We start from the raw sequence: 11,295 nt of genomic DNA on the forward strand, positions 1-11,295 counted from the left end.
GGGGGAGGGGCAAACTACAGGAGCACATCACAAAACTTCTAGATTAATGTTGCACTTTGCATGTGATGCAAAACCAATTTTAAACCAAAATGGCATAGATTCGAGCAAGCGCTGCAGTGATTGCTTTCACGAGACTTTTGCGGCGAAGGGGTGGAGTTTGTAGTAGTACGTCACCCCCTCGTGATCACCGCAGCCATATTGAAGGATATGTACAACAACGAATGTTTCCCTTGACTATTTTTATTGGAATTTGGAATCATTTTTCTTTTGTAAAATCACTAATAGGCTTGTCAACTATTTGCAAAGCGTCAGTCACGGGACACCAACATCTGGCACACGGCGTCCCTATCTGACTGTCGAAAGTTTGGAACCGGAAGGTTAAAATTGTGTAAGTGAGATTGCCTGTGGTGATGCCATATTTTTGTTTTTCAGATCCTCATATTTTACTGCTTGTTTACAGTCTATACGACCTTCTTACTCCCCGAAAAACCGTAATAATATGTCCAGTATACGTGGCGATGGATCACGCTTAATCTAAATTCTCATTTTACCGTCTATTTTTTAATTTTATTTTTTTAATTGTAATCAAATTTGGAAATACTGTTACGCCTGATTGATTGTACTTTGCTGGCAACAGCGTAGTCTGTATTACGTTCTTGCGTTGGTGATCGGTCTGAAGTGTTTCTGTGAAAGTCACACGTCCGTTGCGCAACGGTTAACTCGCTTAGTCACTGCACGTGATTTATTATTATAAACTTCACCATCTGATCGCAATGATTGAGCAATATGCTGCATTGCTTGGCGTTTCATCCGAGTAGCTAGCTAGCTAGCAACGTTGCATAACGTCGGTTTGTTGAAGTTACTCCAAGAACTTTGCGGGTTAGTCGTTATACAGCTAGTTTACTGCAGGGCGTGTGTTCATTTAACCAGCTAGTTAGCGTTTTTTTTAAACAATAGAAGCAAGTAGCCCAAGTATCCGAGTCAGTTTTACAACACGTCAATAAATCAATCTACAAAATCCCCTTCCTCTTTCAGAGCTCTGGTTTGCCTACGATGGCTTCTCGGAAGAAGGTACTTCTTAAAGTGATAATCCTTGGGGATTCGGGGTGAGTAAGAACCTCTGTGACAGCAGCGTTTCACATGGGAAAGTGTGTTTTTAAAATACGCCCTGCTCAAATAATAAGCAGTCACACTGACACCACGTATTCTTCTTGACACGTAAAGCGTTGATATTGAAGCCATTCGTGCTAATGCGCATCGCTCAGTTGTGGCAGAGCCTGTTTGAGTACCACTATTGCAGTAATCATTCTAGGGCAGATCCCTAGCAATTCTTCGCAAGGAATTCTTCAACGTACATTTTACTCTCACAATTATTCTTCGGCATTTAGAAGATTTCCTGGTGTTTTATACATTTACTCTTTAATTTCTCTGTTTAACAGGAATGGCTAGAACATAAGATTCCAAAGGCTAATCCCATCCCCACACCACATCAGTATGTGGGAGTAAACTACTTTTATATTGGTTTGATGTTGTCAATAAACACCAAGTTAAAAAGAATATATCAATTTAGAATTTTCGTTTTTGATTTTGTGTGTTTGCCTCTGTGTGTGTGTGTATGTGTATGTATGTACATGTATGTTGCACGGTATACCGAGGCTTCAGTAGGCCTACTTTTTCGGTACTTAAAAAAACGGTTCAGTATTAGAATTTTCCGACGTTCGGTACTTTTAGGTTTAATGTAAATGCCAGTGAAACTTGTCTCCCGCATTACTGATTGAGAGGAAGAAAGGTGTGATTTTTGTGAATCTTCGCTAGATGGCAGTAGCAACTAAGGTAGTCAAGTCAGGTGACTTGTGCATTCACTCGTTGATGCAGCGCAAGCTTCGACTCAGTTCATTTCAGTAGCGACTAGCCTGAGAGAGACAGAAAAGTAATGCCTCAGACTCAACATGATCTGATTTGGAAAGATTCTATTTCTGTTATTTAATATGGTGTTCTAACACTATACTATAGGTATTCTAATTTGGAAATATTTTATTATAGGAAGATGCTGTATTGTTATTAAAATATGCTATTTTTAGATCTATTTTAAAGTGAAATACCTGTTTAAAGATTCTTTAATTTACAATTGTTTAATTTTTGATATATATATATATACACACACACACACATTTCTATTGTTTAGTGTTCTAACACTATAGGCCTATGCTTATTAATATGTTGAACAGGCTTCAACTACAAGGTTGTTCATAAACCAGGTTGTTAATAAACCGTCAATTCGAACCTGGTATCGGTATTAAAGTCAAAATTTTGGTATCATGACAACACTAGTGCATGCACAGTGAAAAGCTATCTTTCTCTATGTTCAGGGTGGGGAAAACCTCTCTGATGAACCAGTATGTTAATAAGAAATTCAGCAACCAGTACAAAGCCACGATCGGAGCGGATTTCCTCACCAAGGAGGTTATGGTGGACAGTCGACTAGTCACCATGCAGGTCTGTCTGTTATTTCAGCAGGATGTCACTCTCTTACATGCTGTTGTATTTGTATGCAGTGATTTATGATGTATGGTATCCTGTTTTACTTGTATGGTCCTGTTTTATTTAATTGTATATTTTATTTCTGTAAAGCAGTTTGGGTTAGACATGCATGAGAAGAGCTTTATAAATACACTATGTTCACCTGTCCCCTGTGTGCCTACACTTATTATGATGGAGCACAAAACAGCACAGCATTGTGTTATTATCTGGATCAGCGTTGATCTGATGCTTTATAACCCAGATGTGTGTCAGCTGAAATTGTGACTCTCTTTCTCTTTCCATTGTGTGTGTGTGCGCGTGCGTGCATATGTGTATGTGTGCATGCATGCGTGTGTGCGTGTATGTATGTGTACATGCGTGTATGTGTGCGTGCGTGCGTGCATGCATGCATGCGTGTGTGCGTGTATGTATGCGTATGTGTGCATTCGTGTATGTATGCGTATGTGTGCATGCGTGTATGTGTGTGTGCGTGCATGCATTCGTGTGCGTGTGTGCGTGTGTGTGTGTGTGTATGTATGTATGTATGTGTATGTGTGTATGCGTATCCCTATCAGATCTGGGACACAGCAGGTCAGGAGCGTTTCCAGTCCCTGGGCGTGGCATTCTACCGCGGGGCAGACTGCTGCGTGCTGGTGTACGATGTGACCGCACCCAACACCTTTAAGACCCTGGACAGCTGGAGGGACGAGTTCCTGATCCAGGCCAGCCCCCGCGATCCTGACAACTTCCCATTTGTGGTGCTAGGCAACAAGATCGACCTGGAGAACAGGCAGGCGAGTGCACAAACCAGTGGCCCTTTGCACCTGGAAGTGCATGCAAGCAGAGCAGCAAGCACTCTTATTTCTGCCTGCTCTTCGGTGTTTGGCCATGGGCTTTATTAGGCTAATGATACATGGCTGTTCTTTGCTTGTGAAATGATTATACAGTGTCTTCAGAAAGTACTCAGATTTTTAAAATAAAAAATAAAAAACTGAAATATCACATTTACATAAGTATTCAGACCCTTTGCTGTGACTCTAAAAATTGAGCTGAGGCGCATCCTGTTTCCATTGATCATATTTGAGATGTTTCTATAACTTGATTGGAGTCCACCTGTGGTAACGTCAATTGATTGGATATGATTTGGAAAGGCACAAACCTGTCTATATAAGGTCCCACAGTTGACAGTGCATGTCAGAGCACAAACCAAGCCGTGAAGCCAAAGCAATTGTCTGTAGACATCCTAGACAGGATTGTGTCGAGGTACAGATCTGGGGAAGGGTACAAAACCATTTCTGCAGCATTGAAGGTCCTGAAGAACACAGTGGCCTTCATCATTCTTAAATGGAAGAAGTTTGAAACCACCAGGACTCTTCCTAGAGCTGGCCGCCCGGCCAAACTGAGCAATCGGTGGAGAAGGGCCTTAGTCAGGGAGGTGACCAAGAACCCAATGGCCACTCTGAAAGAGCTCCAGAGTTGCTCTGTGGAGATGGGAGAACCTTCCAGAAGGACAACATCAGTAAAAGACACACGACAGCCCGCTTGGAGTTTGCCAAAAGGCACCCAAAGGACTCTCAGGCCATGAGAAACAAAATTCTCTGCTGTGATGAAACCAAGATTGAACTCTTTGGCAAAATGCCAAGCGTCACGTCTGGAGGAAACCAGGCACCGCTCGTCACCTGGCCAATACCATCCCTACGGTGAAGCATGGTGGCGGCAGCATCATGATGTGGGGATGTTTTTCAGCAGGAGGAACTGGGAGACTAGTCGGGATCGAAGGAAAGATGAACAGAGCAAAGTACAGAGAGATCCTTGATGAAAACCTGTGCCGGAGCACTCAGGACCTCAGACTGGGGCGAAGGTTCACCTTCCAACAGGACAATGACCCTACGCACACAGCCAAGACAACGCAGGAGTGGCTTCGGGACAAGTCTGAATGTCCTTGAGTGGCCCAGCCAGAGCCCAGACTTGAACCCGATCGAACATCTCTGGAGAACCCTGAAAATAGCTGTGCAGCAACGCTCCCCATCAAACCTGACAGAGCTCGAGAGGATCTGCAGAGAAGAATGGGAGAAATACACCAAATACAGGAGTGCCAAGCTTGTAGTGTCATACCCAAGAAGACTCGAGGCTGTAATCGCTGCCAAAGGTGCACAAAGTAAAGGGTCTGAATACTTGTGTATTTGAAAAATATTTATGTATTTGCAAAAATGTCTAAAAACCTGTTTTCTCTTTGATATTATGGGGTATTGTGTGTAGATTGATGAGAATTAAAAAGGAATTTAATCAATTTTATAATAAGGCTGCAACGTAACAAAACGTAGAAAAAGTGAAGGGGTCTGAATACTTTCCGAAGGCACTGTATCTGATGATGTGTTGGAACCCCAATAAGTCTGTCATCGACATTATGAGGCTCCAGGTATTTTGGAGAAACAGGTGCTGTTATGTGTGTGCGTGTGGGCGAGCGCACCTGTGTGCAAGACAGCGTTTTTCACACGGTGTTCTGTCTGCAGGTGACAGCAAAGCGAGCGCAGGCTTGGTGTCAAAGTAAGAATAATATTCCCTACTTTGAGACCAGCGCCAAGGAAGCTATCAACGTAGAGCAAGCCTTCCAGACCATCGCACGCAATGCACTCAAGCAGGTATACACACACACACACCGTCAAGCCGGTATATACACACCTACACACACACACACTTTCACGCCGGTATACACACACCTTCAAGCAGATATATACACATACCCAAATATACAAATACACCTTCAAGCAGGTATATACACAGATATACACACACACACACCTTCACACAGGTATACACACACCTTCAAGCAGGTATATACACATACCCAAATATACAAATACACCTTCAAGCAGGTATATACACATACCCAAATATACAAATACACCTTCAAGCAGGTGTATACACACATATACACACACACACACCTTCACACAGGTATACACACATACACACACACACCTTCACGCAGATATACACACATACACACCTTCAAGCAGGTATATACACACACACACACACCTTCACACAGGTATACACACACGCACACCTTCAAGCAGGTATATACACACAAACGCACATCTTCAAACAGGTATACACATGGTTGGTACACACACATGCGCTTGTACACACGCACATATATGCTTGTTCAAACAGGTATGCACATATACACACACACATCTTCGCACAGGTACACAAACACACATACACGTGCCTTCAAGGAGGTATACACACACACCTTCATGCAGGTATACACATATACACACACACACTTTCATGCAGGTATACACATACACACACACACCTTCAAGTAGATATACACATACACACACACACCTTCAGACAGGTATACACATATACATACACACACCTTCAAGTAGGTATACACACATATATATACACACACACACCTTCAGACAGGTATACACACACACACACACACACCTTCAGACAGATATACACATACACACACCCTTTCAAGTAGGTATACACACATATACGCACACACACACCTTCAGACAGATATACACATACACACACATTTAGACAGGTATACACATGCTTGTACACACTAGGGATGCACCGATCCATTACTCAGTATTGGTATCGGTCTGATACTGGCCAAAATCACTGGATCGGATATTGGAGAAAAAAAAAGTATAATCCGATACGATCCATTAGCCTGAACTATCACGTAAATGCTTAAAGAGCATATTGCAGGTTGGAGACCCCAGTGAAGTGTAGGAAAATGATGTAGGAACTAGATTTTCGTTAAATATATATATATATATATATACACACCCTACAGTTATTTCTGGAGTCGTTTTTGTGAGAAAATTATACTTCCGCATCTAAAAATGCCAAAACGGAAGTGACGTAACAGAAGGGAGAGCGGTCAAGTTGAACAATAAAGAAGAATGGATCTCAACGCTAGTTTTTGACTCTGAAGAGGTTGTAAATGTTTATGCAAACGCATACGACGGACCGCAGCCTTATAATTATGAGCCTGCTAAGCGTCCAAGAGACCAGGAACAGACCAGGGTTCGAAGGAAAAATGGTCAGAGGAGAGAAATTGAGTTGTGGTATGAGGAGAACCAGTGGAGAACTGGGCAGGTGTCTTGGTGAGTGACCAGCGTTAGCTTATAGATATACCACTAACCTATTTAAAGACACTCAATTTAAAAAATAATGTATATAATCGAAATATTTTTAGCAGTAATACTTGCATAGCAATGATGAAGTCTTATGTTTTCGGTAGATAGAGGCAGAAAAATGTTTGGGTAAAATACCCCTTTAACAGCTCAGTTGTTTAAGAGAAGGAAAAACACGGTATCGGCAGATACTCAAGGTTGCGGTATCGGACATGAAAAAGTGGTATCGAGCCATCCCTAGTACACACCCATGCACTTGCTGTCCCTTTAGCTAGAATCAAATGCATCCCAGCAGTGACAGAGAAGAGCTGAAAATGGCCTTCTGCTCAGGGGTTCACACCACAGTGGAGTCATGATGCTTGAAATGACTGTTTGCCAATGATGTGCGCTTGTTGTGATCTGGACTGTGAAAAGCCATCATGTCCAAGTAAACTGCCCCCTTCCTCTGGCTTACAGGAGTCTGAGGTGGAGTCCTACGATTTCCCTGATCAGATCAAACTGAGCGATGACAAACCAGCCTCCGCCAACGACAGCTGCAGCTGCTGAAAATGACAGGACCACAGAGAGAGAACAGGAGGGAGAGAGGAGACGGAGAGAGTAGGTGGATGTGGGATGGAAGGGGAGAGAGAGAGCAAGTATGGGGTATGGGAGGGGAGGAAGAGAAGTTGTTGTTTATGAATTGCAGGGGCAATTTGACACCCCTCAGCTTTACCCCCTTTTTGATTGTAAATGGCAAGTGAAAAAAAAACGTTCCTGTATTTTTACTCCCCAAAGAGAACGAAGTCAAACCAGAGGAAGCAGAGAGGCCCATTTGCTCAGCCTCCTCCTGCAGTGTCAAGATGTTTAAACTTTTCAGAACTGCTTCAGAAACTACCGATAATCCTGTGTTCCCTCAACATTAGCCCTTGTTTTTGCTGGTATTATTGCTTTTTATTTTTTGAAATATTTTTGTTATACATGTGGATTATGCCCTGACTCCACTGTGTCCGTCCGTCCGTGTCTCTCTCGTCATCGGCCTTCATCTCAGCGTTTTCCCTTCTCTGTGGCGTACGTGTAGCCGTTATGGCACTACTGCACGCCCTGGGGTGCCCAAGAGCTCTGTGCTTCTGAGATGCAGCTTCAGCCACGTGCTCAGTCCGGACCAGCCCGCAGGCCCTAGACAAAACGAGCAGGCGGAGAGTGGGCCAGAAAGCTGGGAGGAAGAGCTAGCCGGAGGAATAGCACCACACTGGGGTAAAGTTTTAAGTTGCTAAACGGAGACACGCATCTCTGTGTGTTTAAACTTTTCAGCTGATACACAGACGCGCATCTCTGTGTGCGTCCGTGGCCGTCTCTGATTGTAGGTGGGTGGAAGGAGCTGGGCACTGGCTGAGGGGAAACTGGCAGCCCTGTGGTGCGCGGGGCTTGGGATGAAGGGGCTCCTGCAGAGAGTGCAGAGCAGGACGTGCCAGGAGGAGTTTGGTTTGAGGATGGTCGATCAACTGCCCACCCTGTATCTGGCACATCAGCAGGAGAAATGGCAATACCAGGAGACCGTGGGGCAGTTGTGGAGTAGATGCAATAATTACAGCCCTTTACAGCCTTTGTACTAATGACTGCTTTTGCTGTCAGCATGTGCACCGTGTAGCTCCTTTAAGTGCCGGGGCTGGGGATTTATGTGCAGAACATAAGCCCAGGACAAAGTCTCTCCTACTCTACCACCCCCCTCCTGCCTCCGCTCTCATTTGTGTGATTATACCTCAGCCAGGATGGAACTTGGGAGGAGCTCAGGCTCAGTTCCGATGTTTCCTGGAAGACTGAAGATGCTGCACGCTTGTCCAAGGCGCTCCACCCCCTGCCATTTGGTCTGGCTACGGTCTGGTGGTGGTGTGTGCCGGGCTTATGCAGGGTTTCTTGTATACGCCCAAAGGAGAGAACCGCGAGAAAACAGGCTGGACTGCATTACTCAGATACACACAAACATACATTCTGTTTTGCTCAATCTTTTCAGTCTTTGTTTTGCCTTTGTATTTTACCGTTATTAGTTATACTTGTATAAATATGTATATTTAAATATATCACAATTTAGAATGATTTGATATATGTACAATACCAATTATGAACTCAAATTTGAACATGAGTAGAACATTTTGTCTGAACAATCATGCTGTATTAATATATTATATTAATATAATTTACTTGACAAGATCAAATTAAATAAAAGCTTACATATATGACAGATATGGATGTGCTGTGTCCTTAAGTGTGTTTAGTCTGCTTTTTTTGTTTTTCTGTTAGTTCACTTAATTTCTTGGTGACAACTCAGGGAAAAATGTGAGCTGGTCTAAATGTCAATTCAGACTTATGGAAACTGTTGCAATTTACGCAGAACCTAGCCCAAAACTTGCTTATGTAAAAAAACAAAAAAACAAAACAAAAAGAATTGTTTACGCAAGTCATTGTTGACTAGAAACATGAAAGGCTAGCTGAAACCACATGACATTGATAAGTGATTAATTGTATTTATCTTGCATTCCAATAGAAACTGCTAATAATGTATTACATTTTTTTACACAAAAACTAGCCATAGTAATACAGATAGTACATTTGCAGTATAAAATATTGTTTTTGTATTATATTTACATGCCAAAAAAAATGACACACCGCAGTTATTATTCAAAGGAAATGTGCAGAAAGAGTGAGTTTGTTCAGTGCGTTCTGTTTGAAAAGGAGGACCTGGTTCCAGCCCTCCTGCAGAACTCTCAATCTTTCCCATTTTGGCTGTTCCCTCTTCTTCCTGTTCCTTCTTTCTGTCTCACCATCCATTGGGTTACAGTTGGTCAGAGAGGTAGATAAACGACCAACACATCCTGCAATAATGTACACCTGTGGCCCGTCTAACTGAGCTATCTACTCAGTCAGGGAGTTCTGCCCTGGCTTGAGGGGGGGGGGGGGGGGAGTTACAGGGTAAGTGGGGGCCCAAACTCCTCCATGGTTTCCAAAACAAGCGCCAGGTGATCCAGAAAGGACCCAACTGATACACGGAGGATCCGAGCCTCATCTGCAGTCCATTTCCTGTGACAGGTGAGATATGAAAGGGTAAATACTCTAACTGGGTTACAGTTATTTAAGAAAAAAATTGCTGGTTTCACCTCTCACTACATCCTTCAGCTCCTCATCCAGCCAGTGATCTCCAAAATGAGCAATATTTTAGTCTGCTTTCTGATAAGTAGTTTAAAATATTGGTATAACCAGAGTATCCAAAACACAAGTCCATGCTTTCAGTGAACTATATATTCACTAAAAAGTGAGCACGCAACTACACTGTTCTATAACGTTTGTGAATACTCGACTTATTTGTGTAGGATATCCTGAAAAGCGCTGAACTCTCCGCACGGGCACAGTGCACCCCCATACACGAAACGACATGCCTGCCTTCATAGAAGCTATTCAGACATGCGTTGTGCTCAGAGACTGTAAAAAATAGGTTGTGCTCGACGATGCCAAAGCAATGCCCACCTGGGCACCTTCGGATAAATTGTTATAATTTCCCCAACGTTAGATACCAGCAAAAAGTCACAACACATCACTCACACAGACATGGCGTTATCTGAAACAGAAAGATCCTTGCTGATTCCGCCCTTGCGCGGCTCACGGTCCGGTAACAGAGATCGCAGCGCAATGTTGGCTTCTCGAGCCGACGGGAACGGGACAAGCAGGGAACGAATTCGCTGTTAAGGAAGAGTAGCAAGCACCTAGCTTTCCCTCCAAATGATCAGACAAGTATTTCAGCACTGTGTCTCCAGATCATTTGGGCGAACTAGCTAGCTGGCAAACAAATGTGTATTATGACAACACAATCAAAACCAATAAAAATATGGCGCACATTATTTGGCACTCACACATAACGCACAATTTCATAAACCAGATTTGATCATGATAGTTAGCCTACTTAAGGATACAATTCCAGTTTACCGGGATATTCGTTGCAAGGCGCCGCCATGTTGATTTTGCAATTATGCAAATTTAACTGGATAGGCAAGCACGCCTTCAGCTAACCTAAGCTTGTGAAGTCCCGGAAGTAAGCATGTACTGCGCATGCTAAGGGAAAAACGTTGGAGCTCCAATTAAAATAAACGGGGAATGTCAAACCTTCGAAGGCAAATAAAAGTTAGCTGGTGGTATTCTGAAACTCGTTTAACGATCGTCATGTTTCATATGAAAAGCAGATTGTAAAAATATGTAATAAAACATGTACATTTTCATTAATATTTTCCCAAGACCCCTGGACCAAACAACAATTGCTTCACAAACTGCTACATATACTGACATTTATGATCACAAAAAATTGACCGATGAGGCTTTCTTTGGTAGTTAAATCGCCTTGGTTTTCTACATTGAATTCAGTGGGCAGCAGGCTCTTGTGCCCTCAACATGCGCAGAAGAGGCTGTCCCCCCTTACATCCTAGGCTTCAACCACTGAACTGTATAAGAACAAGAAGGCTAACGTGGTAACATGGTTCGATACTTCCGCATGTGGCACCGCCGCAGGATGGCCAGGCAGATTCGACACGGTCCGGAAATAAAATTATATGATGAGGCTGCCTTGTATTTCCTATGAGAG

At 43.1% G+C, this 11,295-nt stretch overlaps 2 protein-coding genes across 3 annotated transcripts; one reads left to right on the top strand and one right to left on the bottom strand.

Annotated features, from left to right (window-relative positions):
- The first annotated feature begins 177 nt into the window (after positions 1-177).
- zgc:100918 (Ras-related protein rab7-like) lies at positions 178-8,910 on the top strand. Of its 2 annotated transcripts, none has more exons than XM_064308561.1 (6): positions 178-388; positions 1,036-1,106; positions 2,370-2,496; positions 3,096-3,314; positions 5,034-5,162; positions 7,149-8,910. In XM_064308561.1, exons 2-6 carry the CDS (start codon positions 1,054-1,056, stop codon positions 7,236-7,238), a joined length of 618 nt encoding a protein of 205 aa, XP_064164631.1. In that variant the 5' UTR covers positions 178-388; positions 1,036-1,053; the 3' UTR covers positions 7,239-8,910. The 2 variants fall into 2 exon arrangements, with proteins under 2 accessions (XP_064164631.1, XP_064164632.1); XM_064308562.1 differs by lacking the exon at positions 178-388 and adding an exon at positions 674-879.
- Positions 8,911-9,098: 188 nt separating this feature from the next.
- On the bottom strand, positions 9,099-11,081 carry LOC135239695 (EKC/KEOPS complex subunit Lage3). Its single transcript, XM_064308563.1, has 3 exons — positions 10,634-11,081; positions 10,266-10,394; positions 9,099-9,746 (listed from the first exon to the last, which is right to left on the bottom strand). The coding sequence occupies exons 1-3, from the start codon at positions 10,672-10,674 to the stop codon at positions 9,632-9,634; spliced, it is 285 nt and encodes a 94-aa protein (XP_064164633.1). The 5' UTR covers positions 10,675-11,081; the 3' UTR covers positions 9,099-9,631.
- Positions 11,082-11,295: the final 214 nt, after the last annotated feature.

Source organism: Anguilla rostrata, chromosome 14 (genome assembly GCF_018555375.3).
Source record: "Anguilla rostrata isolate EN2019 chromosome 14, ASM1855537v3, whole genome shotgun sequence".
In the NCBI taxonomy this organism is placed as follows: domain Eukaryota; kingdom Metazoa; phylum Chordata; class Actinopteri; order Anguilliformes; family Anguillidae; genus Anguilla; species Anguilla rostrata.

Bases quoted from the DNA above. Each gene is read 5' to 3' on its own strand.
- zgc:100918 (XM_064308561.1), top strand. From the start codon at position 1,054: ATGGCTTCTCGGAAGAAGGTACTTCTTAAAGTGATAATCCTTGGGGAT. The intron at 3,315-5,033 runs GCGAGTGCACAA...TTCTGTCTGCAG, and splicing joins TCGACCTGGAGAACAGGCAG to GTGACAGCAAAGCGAGCGCA. The intron at 5,163-7,148 runs GTATACACACAC...TCTGGCTTACAG, and splicing joins CACGCAATGCACTCAAGCAG to GAGTCTGAGGTGGAGTCCTA.
- LOC135239695 (XM_064308563.1), bottom strand. From the start codon at position 10,674: ATGGCGGCGCCTTGCAACGAATATCCCGGTAAACTGGAATT. The intron at 10,395-10,633 runs GTATCCTTAAGT...ACAGCGAATTCG, and splicing joins TATCCCGGTAAACTGGAATT to TTCCCTGCTTGTCCCGTTCC. The intron at 9,747-10,265 runs GTGAGTGATGTG...CACCTGTCACAG, and splicing joins TCAGATAACGCCATGTCTGT to GAAATGGACTGCAGATGAGG.